The sequence below is a fragment of the Prenolepis imparis genome, unplaced genomic scaffold (genome assembly GCF_030444845.1).
Source record: "Prenolepis imparis isolate NDT839.2.m4 unplaced genomic scaffold, iyPreImpa1.0 SCAF_6, whole genome shotgun sequence".
In the NCBI taxonomy this organism is placed as follows: Eukaryota; Metazoa; Arthropoda; class Insecta; order Hymenoptera; family Formicidae; genus Prenolepis; species Prenolepis imparis.
Window position 1 is genome coordinate 5,014,075 of NW_028141164.1, and position 20,404 is coordinate 5,034,478.

A 20,404-nucleotide genomic window follows, 5' to 3' on the forward strand; every position below is an offset into this window, starting at 1 on the left:
ATCGTCGATAAGATTCTATAAAAAGAGAATCTATAAGAATGAAATATAAATGATACAGAGTTATATAATATATATAATATGAATAATATATAAATAAAGAAAACAAATAATATATAAAATATTAGTAAAATACAAAATAAGAGAGTAGAGAAATAAAAATAAAAAATAGTATATACTAAAGTTATAGTTTTTTAAATTATAACTTTTTAATTTAATTGTTGATTGATTATAATATTGTTGCATGCATCACATATTCTTTTATCTTATCTCATTCTTTTACTTTCCGCGCTTTATATCTTATAAATCTTAAAGTGTAGTTGTGAAGCACGTGGTTGCAAACCCAAAAGAATAGCGAGGGTGGCAGCTTTCCCGGCTCCGTCAACGTTTATCGAATTTTTCGTGGAGCCACTTAGATAATTCGCAGGCAGGCAGGAGGTTTATGTAAGAATCAATCATTCTTTGGCGTCACGAGGAATTTAATAGCTCGTGACTGATTGCGCGATCGAGAGACAGAAAGAGAAAGAGAACAAAAAGAATTTTTTTTATTGTATTGAGAGATACGTTTACGTAGTTCATTGTTTCATTTCATTGACAAAATTTATGGCGAAGTAACAAATCCCGGAAATATGCTCCCTGCATTGTGCAGGTAAGCACGTTTTTAACGACTTCCTGCAAACTTAGAAATTAGACGAATAATGGCATGTTCAATAGAACAAGTATGAGAGAGCACATTTCATGGTGACCATGCCGTTTCTTCCTTAGTTCGGTTCGGACGAATACGGCTCGACGTGACCGCACGTTGATGCTTTAGGATCGATTTGCTCGTTGGATGTTTACATTGCAAACACTCCGATAAGAATGGTTCTGGTCTTGTAAGACGGTCTAATGCTATGCCTGAATGCTATTTTGAACGAAATCTGCTAAACAATTTTTTTGCAATTTTTGCGCTTGAAATTATAATTGTGCTTTACAAACTATTTTTGTATTTTTAATTCCTAATCCAAGAATATATCAGTATATCTCAGTGTATATTTTAATTATGAAATTAAAAGTGAAACTTTTTTATATTTCAACTTGGATCACTATTCACATGTAATTCGTTCTCTTCGGTCGTTTGCAAAAGTTGCTATGTGGCTGAGCAAAGAAAGCTTGGAGTCTTACTGTGAGAATAGAAAGTTAACCTTTAAACTCTCGACAAAATCTTCTGTAAGAATTTCTCATAATTTACGCACGATAAATTTTATTCACTGGTATGTATAATTTTAGTCATACGGTCTTACAATTTATTTCATGTGTTTATATTTTTTTGTTTTTTTTCTGCATTTATAAATATTAATCTAACAATTAATTACTGTATCTATACTTAAAGAGTACACAATATTATGAATTTATATGAAAAAAGAAACAAGTCGTTTACGGGGGACGGACACGTTCTTGTCTTGGCGTTACCATGTAAGAGGAAGATGCGTCCCCCCAAAACATAAATTCGGAGATCCGGGATTCATTATCCGCCTCGTTGACGGCGTCCAGTTCGACGCCGTCACATCGATCGATGGCTGGTGAACGCGGATGTGTCAATTTGCGATATTATGCGGAACGCGGCGCGTAAACGCGCGCACGACGACGATGGTGTAGACGCGTGAGGACGAGCCCGGGGTGAAAAGGGGGGTGGGAGGGGGCGACGGCGACGACGGGGTAGCAAGGGAAGGAGGAGAGAAGTGCGGGATGAGAGAGTCATAAAATCGAGCGAAGTGAACGCCAGGAGGGAGACACTGAGTGATGTCGGTGACAGGCCGACCGCCCTCCTCCTCGTTCTCCTGCACAACCGCCTCCTGTCGCTATTACTCACCGAACGCCGAATACCATTCAAAGTTCGAAACCGCACGTTCGCGACCCAATTCCTACGCAGAGTCAGCTGTTCGGTTCATTCAAAGCTCGATCGTTGGCGCCGTTGGGCGCCCGGCGTAAAACGCCGACGAAATTATGGAAAAAAAGGAGAAAATTCATCGCCCGCATTGACGTCGTTGATTGTTTTGTTTGGCCGGTAATCATTCGGCGAATTTGCATCTCGGATCTCGGACGAATTCGTAATAAGTCATTAAAACGTCAATTCAATATTTTTGGTTTGACATATATTGTAGAAATATTAAACATTGTTATAATTGGTAGATTTTAATAACTATTGTCACACATCTCTCTTGCAAGAATAATTTCAAAAATTACAGATAAAAATCGCAATTATTAGTATGTGTAAGTGTTTGTGTTTTTTATTACATACATAGGTGTATATGTATGAATATTCTACTGTATCTAAAGCAACAAAATAGAGGACAATTTTATATTTTTAAAATTTTAAATAAATATTAAAGGTTCTTGTTCTGTATGAGCGGATTATAAATTCCGTGGCAATTTCTATTTTGGATTTATCGTGCTTATTATATCATATACACGTGTCTTACGTATTTAAAGTGTGATGAAAAAAAATTGAAACGTTCGTTATTTTTATATCAATGTAGCTTCCTCTTCTTGCGGTTAACCGAGAAATTCTTATCCTGTTACCCGCCAATATTGTCCGACGGCAAACAGCGAACTGAAAGAATCGTTTCATTAAATAGGATTACTAAGCAATAATTTGCGACGTCGCGTCGGTCAGTATCTAATTCGGCTAAAACAAATATTCGTTCTTCATACGTATGCATGCGTGATACCTATAATTTAGAAAGGAACGGTGATTTATTGATACAGAATTAATTCTAATTCCGCAATTCTTGGATCGTTTGCAAATTTGTTGAAACGGTTGCGTTTGTGCAAAAACAGCATGCGACGGATCCTCTATCTCTCTTCTCTCTGCCAAAAAGTATTTCGTCGCGCTGACTGTCAGTATTGTCCTGCGTTCGTGACCGCTCGAGCATCTTCGGTTCGATCCGCCCAGCAGGGGCAGAAGGGGAGAGTTAGTCCCGAAAGCACATTGTCAAAATGCGAACTAGTTTATTCTGCGAAACAACATCGATCACCGACGGTACGGATCTTGACGTGCGACACAACAGTCAATCGTATTAATATCCACGTCGAGTTAACAAAAATCCAAAATTATCTCTGCGCAATTCAATATTCTCTCTTACTCTATATACATTATTTAATAATAATATGTTAGCAGTTGTATACGCAATTTTATACTATGGAATATTAATCAGACTTTGTCTAGAGTCTAGAGCACGCGAGATAGAATTACAGAAAAGTAACACGCTGCATTTATGTAAAATCTCTTCGGGAAGTATCGTTTTTCCAGCGGCAAAATTCTGAAACAAATCTAGGATCGTGCATTTTTTTCCTGCTTTAGTTTTTTAGAACAACAGTCTCTCGAGAGGGAAATATGCAAGGGAAACGCCTGGAATCGGAGCTACGGAGTTGGCCGCGGGTTCTCCCTGGTATTTCGCGCTGTATTTCGTGCGAACGATGTTTCTCGTCGCGTACCTAGACCACGACCCTCGTCGTCGTCGTCGTCGTCGTCGTCGTTATCCGTCGGCGGTCGCGTTTGTAGTGGTGTAGCGATGGCGGAGGATTCTGTAGTTCGCAATCTCGCCGTCGCGGCGCTGGACCACGCGGTTCTCTCTTTCTCTTTCTCTCACCCCGATCCCAATGGGCGGTCTCGAAGACGCATTGGCCGCGTTCCGTAGGCGTGGCGCCGAGTCTCCCACTCTACGGCGTAGCGCGGCGCTGATTGACAGTTGGCGAACGACTGCGGAAGGCGCAGGATCTAAAACCGCGCTAGGCGCTACTCTCCACGCTCGCTCGCTCCGCTCTTCTCTAACCCGTGCGATCTACACAACCCGGTTGCTTTTTCGTGGGGGAAACCTGAAACACGCATATCCCCGTGCTTGCTGCCTTCGACACCGCGCGCCCGCCGTAGCTACGTGTAACACACTATACGAACCTACCACCTTCTGTCCGCCGGAGTTACGAGTGCCACACGCAGTAGTAGTCACGGTCAGGGAGGAGGGTCGCCGACGTCTCGCGGACATCACTCGCTCGCGCGGTCTCCTCTCTCGACTCGCGGTATCGTATCCGTACGCGTCTCTTTATGGTGAATATCGGGATGCATCCGTCGTCGTGTTCGCAGTAATAAAAGCGTCGAATCGTCGTCGTGTCTTCGCGTCGCGTCCGTCTTCTCGTATCCGTAAATATTCTTCGTCGTAACGTCGAGCACGCGCGCGCGATATTGCTCCGATAGTCAACGAGCGCGATCCGGTTGTTACGAGATTGTTGTGCGCGACTTCAGGCGGCAACTTGGAGAAGAAGAGATACGTATCGCGGGACAGCGCGCATCTCGTGTCGTGGCAACGCTGCTGCCACATTGTGCGCGTCACGCGCGCTCTCTCTCTCTCTCTCTCTCTCTCTCTCTCTCACTCACTCACTCACTCACTCACTCATTCCTCTCGTAAACACGGAGCATCCGCGAGGTGCGAGCGTACGCATCGGTTGACTGTGCCGCGACGGTGAAATATAGTGTTAGCGTCGTGACGCCCGCCGTCGTCGTCGTCGTCTTCGTCGTCGGGCGTCATTGTGGATTTCGCCTCGTGTTTGTAACGAGTAAACGAAGGATGTAACGTGTTCTGTCAGTGACGTCAGTGATCATTTTCTGTTGGTTGTGCTGCAAACAGTGAATGTAGAAAGAATAAAAAAAGAAACAGGACGTCTCTGGACGCGTTTTATTGTGTCGGATGTGAGGAGAACGAAGGTCCGCTACCTGCGACTAGACATCCCGGTGCCATCTCGATGTGGCACGCTCGGCCGACAGGTCCCGCGATCACCTCGCGCGCGAATCCCGCGCTCTAGGTGTTATCCTCCACTACGTTATTATTTTACCGCTTATCCTTGCTCCGAGATCGACCGAGAACGTTAAAGAAGGAATATATCGCTCCAGACGCGAAGCACGTGCCCGCGGGCAAGCGTGATATGCGGGATTGACGGGAGGCGATCCGACACCCGAGGTGGTGTCATCATCAGCGACGACGATGTGGAAACACGTGTACCCGGCCGTAGCCGTAGTAGTAGCCGTCGTAGCCGTCGTAGAAGTCTTGTCGATACCCGAGGTTGCCGAACTGTGCTGACGCTTGTTCGCAGTCGTCTAAATTCAGCGTCGGCTACACGTCCCTCTTGCGAGCGACGCTCTTGAGCTCTTCGAAACGCGAGAGGAAGAACTCGTCGAGAGAAGTAGAAAGAGAGAGAGAGAGAGGAAAAATAAACAGAGAGAAGGGAAGCAGCGGGCCGACGGAAAGCGATTGCGTCCAACACGTGTGCTAGTCGATTCGCATTTCTGAGGATTATTCTGAAAAAAAGAAGAAGGAGAAACTAAACTCATCCTTCGGTTTGACCGTCGGCTGCCGACGGAGCTTGGAATTCGACCTCGATCTCTACCCGTCGGACAACCTACTCTACCTTTTATCGTGAAAGTCCAGCGTCACGTAGCGCGTCCGAGCGCCGGGCTTAGATCGCGCTACAACAGTGCTGAGAAAGTGTTGTGAAGTGTCGAGGCTCGCTTGCTTACATTGTGGGAAAATACAGCCGCTACGGTGGCTCAGCACGCAGAGTTCCCCGGCGCGGCCAGGGCGTTCATGGCGCAGCCAAGGGTACGTTTTATACAGTTGCATTTCTATGTGTATTCACATTTTGCCCTCCCCTCAGTTATTCGCGATGTTAGGCTGCGAGTCGTGCAAAATCGATTCTGAAATGGTCCACCTATGCACATTATTTTTCAATATAAAAACTTCGGTGAAAATATCTTAATCTCTTACTTAGAAAGCAAGAAGATCGAGACGTACCTTCAGTGACTAGTACTTTATACGATTCGAGATATTTTCAAATATAGGGAGATAAAATATCTATAATATATAATAATATAAAATATTCGTGAACATTTACGAGTGCGTTAAAAGTGTCTAAATAGGGATATTAGGAGAGCTATATCAAATTCCGAAGCGAAATTATCGCTCGTAGAAAGATTTTATCTTGTCTGATTGTGAGTATCGCATTGTGAAAAGATTCTCGGTACTCTCGAAAGTGATCGAGTGTGCGTCGTCGTGAATCGTTCGTTCGCGAGGAGGATCGAATGTCAGAGTTTTTGCGAACGCCGCTTCTAGGCAGCCTCGAGAGTCATCGGCACCGCGTGAATTTATAAAACAGTGTCGTAGCTCGAGAGAGAGAGAGGCAATGAGTCTCGTCTTAAGCGCACGCGGATCTCCGCAGCCGGTGAATTTGAATTGAATATCGTCGCCGTGTCGAAAGAAAATTTACATGTCGGCCGTTTTGTAACTCGGCTTACAACGCGACGGTCGCACAAAAGGGTTGCCATCTCAGCTCGCCAATAGCGAGTTTCTTATTTGCGCGCGAAATTCTGACGTTTCGCCGGCGTCGCTAATTCACCCGGATACGAGTAAATGAGATATTAGGTAGATAGATAGATTAGATAGGAAAAAATAGATTATATTTTTTTTTGGAGGAGGAAGAGAGAGAGCGAAGTAGAGATAGACAGCATTGAATATCCGCTGCAAGTCTCGCGGGCCCGTTTCGTGTTTTCGTGCCGATTACACGCATCGTAATCGGACGACTTTGACCGCGGCGTAATTACGACAGATAATCATAACACAACACCGGGGAGTAAATTTCCTCTGGCCTCGATTGCGAGTCGAGATGACGCCTCGCGTTCGCCGCCGACTTTTAATGAATTAGCTACGGGACTAACAAAATCCCGAATAGTCTCAACGAAAAATGTTTTCGTTGCAGTCATTTTGGGAACCAGTCGCGAGAAATCGTCGCTCAAATGCGTTTACGGCAATGTAGATTTCTCGTTGAACATTTGCTACGTGATTATTTTTTCGATTATCTCCAATGTCTCGGACTGGTATTATGTGTTTGAAACGGAAACGGTTTCACATGTGTCGGAATTGCAAAAGATATGTGCAGAATGTACAGCTCTCGTCTAGTCAAGTCGCGATGACAAACGTCGCATTACATCGCATAATTAAAACAAGCGGCAAGTTGACACTCTGTTGTTGTCCTCAATGATGAAAGACGTCGCGACTCCGAAATACGTTTCCATTCACATCGTGTCTCGTAAATATTTCTAATGTGTCTAGAGTTAGACGTATTATTTCTTCATTATTCCGCGCTAGTGTAATAAGTAATTGCAAAATTATCCTGGTAATGGATACTTGTCTATCGATAATTCAATTAAGTACGATTGTTGAAGCTCTTTTGTTTTTTACAATTTCAAGTCGCCGAGAGCGACGTGAACTCGAGTCGTGTGTTCTTAAGCTTTCAAAACTGAATTATTATTATATATTAATCTATAATATAGTGTGATAAGTGCAAATTATTTCTCTTGACATTATGTAATTCCCAGCTTTTCTTGTCGCTTCTTATTACAATTATTATAATTTATTTATTTTAGCATTGCGCGCACTTATCATTTTCAACTTTATTACAATTACGTTAAAGTCTTCAATATTTAAGTTTCGATGACGTCATTTTCATCCAACTTCATAATTAAATTTCACCGCGTTGCGGAGATGCCAAATTTAATATGTCACAATGAATGTTTCATTCTTTCTGTTCTAAAAATTTCCACTTTATAATTAAAATTTATATCTGCGTGTCAGTTATCTTTCTCAGTGAAATCTGCCGACGGATGATAGAGTCTGCACGAAATATTAACACGGAGTTGTACAGTGAAACAACGATTGCGAGTAAAAAATTCGTCGTATTCGCTTTATATTCACCCCCCGACGGGCGATTCTCGAAGAGAGATTATTTCGATACAAACATCTCTCGTCGTTTCTGATTCGCGAACGGAAATGGAAAGCTTGTCAGAAATATTTCTTTTCGAAAAATTAATTAGCTTTCGTGTTCACACTTGCGGTTATAACGATAAATAAATGCGAATTGCTGGAGACAATTGCCATTTTCGTACAAAATCTCTGTCTCGTGATAGCCTTTTATCCGCTTACGTGGAATTTGCCAACAAAATCGTATCGCAAAGTTAAGCTGTGATTTGTGTATTTATGTTTATGTGGAGAAAAAAAAAAATATATATATATATATATATATGTGAGAAATACAATTTTTGAATCTCTGAATTTTTAGACAATATAAGTAAATTTTTAAGATTTACGACCACATTAAAGCATGAAAATTTACACAACACAATAAATTATTTATATGTACACAGAGAGAATTTTCTCTTAGAATTTACCCTGAAAATCATGGTAATCGTGGGACAATGTGGTATGGAAAGAATTTTATAAGAATTTCTCTGATTAATATATTTATCACAATAAAAAATAATAATAGCTGTCACAATAAAATATAACATATGTTTGAGTAATATTTTATTATAAGTATAGTAAAATTTATTAAAAGTATAGTAAAATTAATCAAACATATTTTTAAAATTCTTTCCATACCATATTGTCCCACGATTACCATGACTTTCAGGGTAAATTTTAAGAGAAAATTCTCTCTGTGTACATTATTTTCTTTCTAACTTTGTTTTACTTGTAATGTGATTTTGATTGATCTATTGATTGTCATTTTTTATTATCTGTGATGTGTTGCTGACCGTCGGATATATGTATGTTAACATTTTTCTTATTCGATATGCTTTTCAGTTTTATACTCTCTTTTTAATATTTCAATATTATTTATAATTACATAAATACGATTTATAAAAATTATAACGCTAAAATAATGCGAAATATAGAAATAATTTCTAATTTTCTCCAATTTTTTATATGTATACCGTGACATATTAGTACATAAAATTTTTATTTTTGATATCGTATAGAAGCTAAAGTAGATAGAGCAAAATCACACAAGAGAGTGCAAATCAAAATATGCAGCTTCTGAGAGAAGATGAGCTGCACATTAATACTTGTGTCATTTAAATTTGTTTTCATGAGAGAATTGACATTTTGCGAATAAATGTTTCGTACATATGCATGTATATGTGCAAATATATTCGGTCTGTTTTAAAAAATTGTATTTTCTTCAATTTCGTCTGATTCTTGTTTTGTCTAGATGCGGAGAATACTCTGTCCACTCGAATAATATTTATTCCGTCGTATGCAAATGCGAAATACTTGTGGTGAACTCGATCTCCGAAGGGAAGGAGTTGAGGATTACATTCGTGTTGACACTTCTTGATCATTCAATGCTCGGTGCTAAACGGGTCGTATTGATTCCGATAACTGACTCCGCGCAAAAGCAACGCGCCGATAATCGTTCGCGTATTTATATGTTTCGCGCGTGTGACACATCTCGCGGTTCGATAGGTTGCATCTCTGTGTATAATCCTTTTCTTCTTCTCTTTCTCAATTTTCGGCGAGATGTATCGACAAAATCTTTTCGTACGATCTTTTCACATGATGCCTTTGAATTATTATAATTTTGATAATTCGATTTTAATTGGGTTGAAATTAGGATATACATTTAATTATTTAATTTTTAGCTGTAAATACGGCAAGAAATGAAAAAAGAAACTTGTGTCTTGATCGGCACATTTCCCCCCCTCTCTCTCTCTCTCTCTCGCTGCCATGAATAAATATGCCCTAAGTTCTCAAGGTGTTAATTGCACTTCGCGATGTGAACTTCGCGAGTAAGCCGGATATAATGAGTATAGATGATTTTGAGTAAATAACATGTTTTTGCGTCCGGCAGTGGCGTCTCAATCGCAGACGGATTGTTCAAAACGACCGAGCGCGCGCGTTTTACCGCTCAATTCCGCTTCGTGTCGGTCCCAGTTGTGCTCGCAAAATTGCCGAAACGTGCGTGCGTGAGTGAGTGCTCGTTCTGGCGGACTCGCAAAACTCTTTCGCGTGTAGCGCGGAGAATTTCTGTGGATCCGGAGAAGCGGAGAAAGCAAAGTTCGTGGCAAAGCTCGATCTTTGACAGATTTTTTTTTCCGTGACCTAACACCCCGTCGGAAATTGCAAAATATTGGCAAAACGTGATGAATATTCGAGCGTTTATCGAAGGAATGACAACGAGGACTTGGGTAACTTTTCACTCTGTTTGTAAACGGTGACAGGTATCGCGAATTCAAATAACTGCAAACATTATATACTTATTTATTCGGGATCATTGACGGTTTTACCGATTTTTAATTTTATTTATTCGTTATATGCAGACTGTTCTAAAATTATTGGTGTATACTTTAATGACAGAGATTATTCAGAAATGTGGCTGTGCGTTTATTGAACTCTCGAGTTTCTTTTTCTTTACTTATATTACAATATTCTATTGAATATTGAGAAATCTTTTTTTGAAATTTGTTGTGGAAAGATTTCAAGTTGCAAAGAATTTTTTTTAATTTCACACAAAATCTATGAACTTTTATATTCTGGAATATTGGAAAATTAGTAATACGAGTTTCCTAATTAAGCTAACGATCTTGTTAAGAAATCATATTTTAACGAAATTTTATATTTTTATTTTCCAAGACCATTTATTTTCGTATATCTTCATATCATTTGGAATTAATGTTTCTGATTGTCTTGAATTTCGTCAGCGAAGTCATCGAGAGTATTGGGGAAAAAAATAAATAGAAGTGCGTTTCGTATGAGCGGCGCGTATACATCTCGATGAGGAAACCAGTGTAACAAGGCGATAGCGCGTCTCGGATTAAAAATTCCGACCGTGAATAACGGACGACTCTTCGACGACGAGGTGTACCCGATTTTTCGTCGTCCGTCGGCGCTGTACCACCACCGAATGAGCCGTGATTATGTATTTATGGGTATCCATCAATCACTTTCGCTCTCCCGATTGCCGCGGATATCGGCTTTTAGCCTACGGATTAAAGTCGTATCGATTTCTCGCCGTTCCCTATTGGCCGTTGCGCGTCGTGTTTTTTTCTCCTTTTTCGTCTGGACAGTCGTTAGGAGGCATATTCATGCGCGAGATAAATGGGCCTAACTCGGCTCGGTGCATGCGATTTGGAACTCTCTCGATACGAGTCTAATGTCTGTTTCTGTTTCTCCAAAAATGTGATTGTGATAATTTAAGTCGCATCAACACCGCGATTGCCAAAATGTTATCATAAATTCTGTCACAAACTTTTTAAATGCGCGAGATAATTTTATCGGTGTAAAGAGAGAAAGTGTGTGTATGTATATATATATAATTAAAAATCACGTTCGAGCTCAATATTTTCGAAGATGCAATTATATGACAATTGGAACATGAAGATGTTTAAATTTATCAATTTGTTACAGCAAAGAAAAAATATTGTTAGTATATCTTTTATTTTTGTCATGAGTTTGTTTTTGTTTTGTGTTCGTGGAAGTCTTATATTTCTATTCTAATGTTTATCAATTCGTGACACATCGATGGTACCTCGGATTTTCGGAGACCTTTTAATCCTTTCCGTCTTTAGTTTCGGGAAAGAAAAACATTTCAACGTTCAACTTTTGCAAACTCATTGTCAGTATTATACGTAAATAAAAATTAAAACTAAAGCTGAACTAAAAGTATATATGTTTTTTATATTTTTTCCGAATTGGCAGATTAAGCGTCTTAAAAAAGATAAAGACAGTGTATTACAGAGATGTGTAATATTATATAATCGTCATTATAAAGAAAACGTTTTATTTTAACGTGACGCTCGTAGCGTGACCATTTCAGGGTTAATTCCAAGTTTTATGCCGCCGTGCGGTTTATATTGTTGGATTTTCTATTCTAACATAACGAGAGAAGCGATAGGTAAGATAACGAGGCGCGAGCTGTCTTACTGGAACTTTATCTGATTTTATATGAAGTGTTTGAGATAATTGAATTTCTATGGAACTAATTGCTGCCATGTACGATAATTACATTTTATATATCGCAGTTATGTGTGCAGTGAAGAAAAGGAAAACTTTAAATATTTCGGAATCAAATTCGAAATAGAAAGAGTTAACATCGCGAAGAAAATGTCTTTTATAAATAACAGTGATGTTACACAATATTTTCTAAAAGTTGATATTGATTAAAGAAGAGTAAATGTTCAGAAAACTTTTTTTTTCGAAATATTGGCTGTATTTCTACGATATTGACAGCGAAAGCGTCCGTAAGTAGCACAATGTCGTCAATCGATACGCATCGGCGAAAGTTTTATTATAAATTGTAAATTTTATTCGCGTTTTAAATAATAATCGATCTATCTCTCGTTTATATATATTTGACGCCAGGCGATTCTTCCCCCCTTGGTGAACGAGTTTTATTTTCATGCCGTCACTAAATGTCAAATGAAAATTTCGACGCAAAAGTTTGTTTCGAAATAAAACATTATGGCTGACGTGGAGAGCTCGCGAACATGCTTGCCGATTTGGAGACGAGCTCGCTCCGCCGTCAAACGTCATCGACAGTCTCGGTCGTTTCCTTCGCGATATCTTGATGATGCTCGAGGTCATCATTTTCTGCCGAGTGGTTACAGAATATACATATTTAATTATTGTCAGTCTTAATAAAAATAACAACTACGCGAAGAGTTATTCGGGTAGTAATGTTATATTTCGAGGGAGTGCGATGAGGAGTCTGGCAATGCCAAAGATGGATTTTATTTTCTCTTGAAATCTTTTCAGCGAAATCTCGCATTACGCCTCTCTCGCGAGAGATTAATAGCCGGGTAGGACGCCTCCGATATTTCTTCGCGCGCGATACGTTATACAATTTTGAAATTGATTTCAACGCTGGCTGTGCGCCGTGTAACAGAGAGATAGAGACGCAGAGTGCATTAGGGGAAAAGGGAAGAGGAGTGAAAAAAATGTGAGAGAGAGAGGAGGGCCAATGTTGTGCGGGTTATTGGTGTTTACCTCGTCGGTTCGCGAAATTCGCCGACGGCGGCACCTCAATCACTCGGCAATTTTCTGAGTCCTCGTGGTGATCCGCCGCGATGTATTTTGCCGATTTATATTTTTTCACCCAAAAGATAATCGTCAGTATTATTCGCCCGCGTCTTGTCCTCCTTTTCTCCCCCGCATCCTTCTCTCTCTCGCTTTTTTTCGCAATTTATACCGAGATGCTTAAACGCTTGCCTTGACCTATCTACTTATAAATGGCGGTCGTTTATCAGGCTTTGCTAAATTTCCCTCGGTTTCTCGGGTCTGCCGAGCCGGTTGCTGCGCGAAATCGAAACGGGCTCTCCGTACGCCCGCGTTGTTTACGCAAAAACATCATTTCCATACGTCGGAATTTTCGCATCTTGCATTAATCCCCCGTGACAAGACAAATTCCGTATATTAACCCTAGGATGCATTATTCAATTTTTGCCCGACGCGAACGTGTTAGCGCAACATAATTCAGCATTTAAGGAGCCGTATGAATTTTCACGCGACATTTATAGTTTATTTCACGGTAGTATAACGTATTTGATGCGCTCAAAGAAATTAATTAAATTGAATTTATCTAACAAGATGAGAAGGAGGAAAAATGGAGAAATAGTTTACTGTATAGAAGGACTATATTAACGCCGGCCCGCTATCTCGAAATCCGCTCGTCGTTTTCTCGCGCCGCTTCCGGAAATATCTTTTCCACGTCAAGCCGGTCCCATCGCTCTGTAACGTCTCGGTGACAGTCCGACATCGTCGCGACGTCGCGCTGTAACTTCTTCGCCGTTTCGGTCACAAATTAGCGCTGGACTGTCTACAAATAGCGATTGTATTGTATATATGGCGTGTATATGTTCTCGAACCTCGGCTTTGTCTGTCACGAGTCTTCTCGGCGAAGACACGACGTTGACGATGACGACGATGACGAGCTCCATCGTCGGTAGACGTTTGCAAGTCTCTTCCATGATGCGTCTTGAGAGACACAACTTCACCCCGCTCTTTCTACTACCCTTTAAGATATTCCGCTCGGTCCTCGAGTGATATCTTCATACCGTCGTGGCGGTGAATTATTGTCCATGGCCTTTTTTAGTTCTCGGTACGGAGAGAGGGTTTCGCATTCTAGACGCGACATGTCCGCTACCAAATCCTTTTACGTCGTTTTTCGCGAATAAATGGAACTTACGTTATATGAATAGAGAAATCGCAAAGTGAAAATATGCATGATAGCCGGAAGAATATAATAATTTATCGCACGTTCACATATAATTTTGTAAAAATGTATTTCTAAGAAAATACTTACCACAAATTATGCTTGCGCTATCTAATTATTACATTGGAAAAGGTGAATAATACTGAAATATTTTTATGATTCTCTAAGATTAGCACAATGTCTTCAACTCGATATGAAATCAATATTTCATATAAAAATTGTCTAATATATAACAAACAAAATGTCTCAGAGATGCACTGTAAATATTCGTGAAATGACGATGAAGATATATATTAATTCAGTACTCTATTCGGTTCTTCGCGACATTATATCGCTTAATTTTGGCAATCCAAAAACATTGCGATCGAATTCGACAAGATCGAATTTTAACCGGCCCGTCATATACTCGCATTCTGATCCGAGGCGACTTTAATGCGCGTATCGGATTAATTCAAACGCGATAGCGGGCGCATTCGATTCGCGTCACGTAATTTTCGCAATTCCACCGCGATCTTGACGTGTTCGGCGTACGAGCGTAAATCAAATTAATCGAGCGCCTGGCATAAATACTTGCTCCCGATATTTCCGTAGCGTTGTATTGCAGTATAGCAGTTGTAATCCCAACCATTGAGATTCTTTATATCGGCATACTTTTTCTCCTCGCTCAAGTAGATTGAATCTGTGCAAGTTTATAACTCCCTTCTGTCGCTCTCTCTCATACGACGGAATTGCGCGAATTAAATTAAACGAAACACAGAGATCGCACGCAGATGGTTTACGATATTTTTGCAATGTCACTTGGTAACGGACAGAATTACATTTTTCCGGATTTGTGTATGGAACGTTCCCTCCTTCCTCCGGTTGGGGAGGAGGTAACCGCGAATTCCCGCCGCTACTTGTTTTCGCGACGGAATTACGCGGTATTCCGAGCCCGACGCTAGAATTAAGCAATTAACGATAATAATCGGTTTGCTTTCGTTCCCGCGCAGACCCTGCCGTGACACAAACCGCGGGCTTGGACGACTCCGGGGAAAAAATCATTGCTTCCATTCCCGATTGACCGACCGATCGCGATCGATCGAGGCGGGTCTCTCTCCAGGCTTTCATTCGTCAAGCACCCTGTCGATACGCCGCGCTCTCGAATTTGTCCGGCAATTAGCGCACTTTTGCTCGTCATCCATCAGCTTTGCATCGGCGCGAGAACTTTATTGCTAGAAATCACGAGGTCTTGCCCTTTTTTTGCGGTATTCTGGTAGAGCGACGCTGCTAGAGGCGTAATTGAATACGCGGTTATTTATTACCGGTCGTACGCGATGGTATGTAATTAATTGTCTCTCTCCCGCGGCGATTAAATCTTACATTTTTCTCCGACATCGATGGCAAAGAAAAAGTTGACTATATCCATACAAAAATTCAGACGGGTCTTTGCGTTTTTAAAAAAAATATTAATATTAAATCACTTTCTTGTGACAATAAAATACTCTTATTAATTATAATATCTTGGATATAAATTATTTCTGAAAATACTTCAATTTAAAAATAAATTTGTAAAAGTTTTTTCGAGAAGACAAGAATTAAAATCCGCTATTTAATTAAGAAGGATTGAAATTACTGTTCTTGTGAACATATATAGTTGTTATCAACTCATATGACGATTGTTTCATGTTGCGTTATTGGCGCCGAGACTTAGCTGATGATGCGCGCATAAAGATTTTTATTTTCTAAATCTAATTGGCTTCTGTGGCCGCACACAGACCGCAATGACACTATATGTCTCGCGTCTTCGATTTTAAAATACAGTGTCCTTAGAAGCGACCAGCTGATGCTCGTCCCACGAACATGAAGTCGCGAAACTATGATTGTTACAAGTTTGCTTAAAAAAAGACGTGACATTCTACCAATGTCCCGTGTCACCTTTTGAACGTTCTTTACGTGTTCTTTCCGAGAGTCCTTGCGTCAATCGTTATAAACGCGCGATTCTAAATTTATGAGCCAACGCCAGAATAGACAGCGCCTATATATTTAAGCTTCTGTAACTCAAATTATTTTTTGAAAAATTATATGTGACAGAACATTAATAAATATTGAAAATGCGATAAAAGTTGAAGGTTACTTAATTATATTTTTGTAAACATTATTGCAAGAAATACTATCATAGTATTATCTGCAAATTACAATGAAAAATTCTCGAATATTAGAATATATTATAAAAATTATAATATTACACTAATGCACATAATCGTAAAGAATCTTCAATTTAGATTAATCCATAGTATGTATATATGTGTGGGGAGGAGGAGAGAGAGAGAAAGAGACGAATATTTAATATTTAAAAAATTTGCCTCTTAAATAATATGAAATATGCATCAATATGTATTTTAATTTGTATTTTAATTTCGCAATTTTTTTTATGATTGCAGTACGACGATGGCGGGCTGCACGGGGGTTACCTCGAGGGCGGTGGCGGTGGAGGCGCAGGGCTGTACGATCCACACGCTAATGCCCGTGGTGTTCTCCATCACAGTCCACACCTCGGTAGTATGGGACCGGCTCACCCCCAGTATCCACCGCCTCAGCCGCCACAGCACGTTCTCGCGGCTGCGGCCGCGGCCGCGGCTTCCGCGGTGCCCGATGTCCACAAACGCGACAAGGACGCCATATACGGGTGAGTGGTATTTTCTCGCTATTTCTCTCCTGTGTATATATATATATATATATGTATATTCCTGCCGGAAGCGCGAAGCACCGACGATCGGGTGAAACGAGTCTATCGAGCGCGATAACGAGCGACGGGGTTGCATGCGCGTTACGTGGCTTCTAAATGCGGTTTATCGAGAAATTATGCGCACTTTCGGCCGCCGTTATACGACGATCCTTTAATTTGTGCGGCATAACTTTGTACGAGCTTGAGTATAAATGTGCGCGCATGATTACGTTCACAATCGCGGTAATCGCCAATGATTATACTTATCATAATCTGTTTCCACCGCGCGTTATATCCACTTACCTACCTACATACCTATCTTACGTTTAAGAGATTTGCATAAAAGTACACGCCGATAAATGTCCTATTTTACAAGCGAAATGTTTTGACGGAAAACAGGTGCGGGAGCGAGCGCAGGACGAGCTTAAAATGCACATAAATTTGTGGCTATTTGATTTTCTGAATCCACTTACTCGATCTATCTCAATAATTTGACTGTGACAGACAAATCCATACGCTGCGATCTTTTCCCGCGCTTTCGAAAGAAAAGCGACTTTTTTTCGATTAGTAGTGCAATTGTACAAATTGTAAGTAAATATCGATGCTATATCAGTAATTAAAAAAAAGCAGTAATTAAAAAAAGTTAAATGCTATGATTATCGTTTCAAAATTACTTTTGTCATTTAAAAATATTATTGCCATTTTGTTATATTATTTTAGAGACATTGAAATTATATTATTCTCTTAATGGAAATTATAAAATAATAATGCATATACATATATCTCAAAATAACGGTAGAATTTAATTTAATATTATTTTATAACGAAAAAGAAATAAATGTAATAAGGTAATATTGCTTATTATTTTCAATAAAATTAATGACATTAATAATATGCTTATAATATGCTAATTTTGCTTAGAGAAATATTAAAGTAATATTGAATATATATTTTGTCAAAAAATATTATATAATTTATATCGAAGTTATACTGTTAGCAAGAAAACATCAATAATGTTAAACTATCAAGTAAAAAGTCTGGCTGCTAAATAATCGAAATATCGAAGGGAATATATTAATGTATATAGAATTTGCTAGTATCATTATAGAGGATTCTCAGTCTCGAATAATATTGACGTTACATTCCGAAGCGACGTGTCCAGTTTTCTGTATCACGCGCGATATCGTTTTTGCGATACATCGCAAAGTCGGACAGAATATCATTACCATATGGTTAACTCGACAGATAACCACGTTTCAACGAGCTGTCCCCCGGCTTAACGATACTTTCCGTTCCTCCGCGATGACAGTACGTCATATTGCTTTTACACGAGGTTCTTCCTATTCTTGTTTTTATTGTACATGTTAATTTCTTGCTTTTTTAAGACAGTAATACATATGTAGACTTATTAAGAATGTGAACGAGAGATTATATGTATACGAAGAGTATATAAAATGGATACAGATAATATATGCAACAATTTTTACGATCGCCAAGATACATAGAGAGGTAGTATCTCTCATTCTCTATATCTATTTTTTACACATTTCGTTGTCAACATTCCTGCGTTGTTTCTCTTTGCATCATCGTAGCAGTTCGTGCCACGCGCATCCATCGTTCGTACGAGCACGTCAATTGGCCGTTTTACGAAGCTGACTCGGCGACCGTGTTCCGTGTGATTTATAGCCGCGAGATGCCCCGATTTCTGATGTACCGTCCTAGAACGGGAGCCTCATTATTCCGTGCACCCTGTAATTTGTCCATTCGTCGTGTGCCCGGGCCCGACCCGAGGTGGAGATTCCACAACTTTCTCGGAACGCTGCCGCCGTGGAAGGTGCTCTTTCGGCGCGATTATACGCGTACGCACGTTCTCTCGCTGCCGAGAGGATGTGTTTTATTAATTTCATAGCGGTGTCTTACGTTAGAATTGCATTCTTTTGAATTAATTTTAAATTATGTTAAAGATTAACTCGGAGGATCGCGTTTGAAAAAAAATTATAGAATATATATTTTTTATTTTTTAAATAATTGTTTAACACGAAACCTCAGAATCTTTAGGAATATCTAGTCTGTAAGTCTACGTAGTCTTTTTTTTTTTCTTACTTGAGTTAATTCTAGAAACATTTATGATCTCATCATCTCACATGCGTGTTTCTTTGCTCCGCTAAAAAACTTAGATGCTAAGAAAGAATATTCTATACAAAGTATGTAATCTTGTTTCATAGAATACGTTTTTGGCATGATTGAATTGAGTCGTTCGATAGCAGAATCCGTGACCATTTTTGTCCCGTGTTTCATCCAACTCGATTAATTCGTCTGTTAAAGCTTTGCACGTGCGAGGAGATTGATGTTGCTCGTGCTCGTATGTAATGAGCCACAGTAAAAGAGAAAAAGTCAGGGACATCTTAAGACATTTCATTAAGATGATTTTTCAAACAAGTTGTACAGAAATGTAAATACGTAAAGATTGACCTTACTAGAATTATACCTTTGTAATGAAATAAGGAATAGCGATATTTTATCAACTTTTTTGATGCGACAAAAAAAAATAAAACTCTTAATAATATATTCTAACAATAAATCTTTACTGTCAAGTTGTCAATAATAGCATTAAGTAATGACATATTTATTTTTTTATATTTTTTTATTTGATGGTAATTATTTTTTTTAAATATAGTAACACGATCTAAGGAGTGGCATTATAAGGTTTCAAGCAATATTTATGAATAATCGCTCTGTTATTGATAATTTTTTGCATTGCGGCGATAATTTTCTTTTCCGCTTGGTGGAGTTTTACGTAAAAACCGGATGTAACGTGAAGACATTTACTAAACCAACACTGCAATCTTATGCAAGGAACCCGAACTTAGTTATTTAAGAATTACGTCTTGTTCTTATGTAAATCCGAACGACGATTTATCGTCCGACAGATGGAAAAGTGATATCGCTCAGTTATTGATTTCTCGATGAAATAAATAATCGATATATCGTTTTCACGCAGTCAGCAATTTAATTAATATCAATTTGCGCGAAGGCATGTGAATAGTCGTCATCTTTATATTGTGAATGACTCACAAAAAGGAATCTACAGAGACTAACTGTACATTTCTCGTAGTTTTCTAAGGACAAAAATAGTTTTATGAGGTATTGTATAGATTTCGAAAACTTATTTTTGACCTAAACTTGACTTCTATTTATTTTACAACAATACGATAGGTACAATAGTAGCTCAAAGCTAACGGGATCTTGACATTTTTATTTTTATTTTATTTTATTTTTTTTGTAAAAGTGTATTGTCTGGCCAAATTATTTGACCTTTTCGGTATTGTAAAAAGTCCAATAAAAAAATTTACAATACAATTTATAATCCCTTTATAAATTTATTTTTTTTATTGCGCTGTGAGATATCTAACCTGATCGATTACTGATTAATATACGTAATATATAATTGTAGAAATTAGTTATTAGAGTCAGAAAATCTTATAAGCGATGAGATTTGTAAATATCGACAAATTGGAACAATTGCTCATTTTTATTCTCGTCTCTCTCTTAATATCGATTTTTTTTTCCAAACTTATGACTCGTGTTTTGTTTTACGTTCGATTACTTGCTGCGTATACTCGAGAT

The 20,404-nt window shown here is 39.2% G+C and overlaps 1 protein-coding gene across 6 annotated transcripts in view; it reads left to right on the forward strand.

The window, feature by feature from the left end:
- Positions 1–3,736: 3,736 nt before the first annotated feature.
- The window catches only part of Hth (Meis homeobox homothorax), a 380,805-nt gene continuing 364,137 nt past the window's right edge, over positions 3,737–20,404 (forward strand). For 5 of the 6 annotated variants that reach the window (XM_083040066.1, XM_083040070.1, XM_083040065.1 and 2 more), the window contains exons 1-2: positions 3,737–5,630; positions 16,494–16,738. In XM_083040066.1, coding sequence (XP_082896192.1) covers positions 5,616–5,630; positions 16,494–16,738 — 260 coding nt within the window. In that variant the 5' untranslated portion in view covers positions 3,737–5,615. The remainder of the gene's footprint in view (positions 5,631–16,493; positions 16,739–20,404) is intronic. The other variant, XM_083040069.1, reaches the window with a different exon arrangement.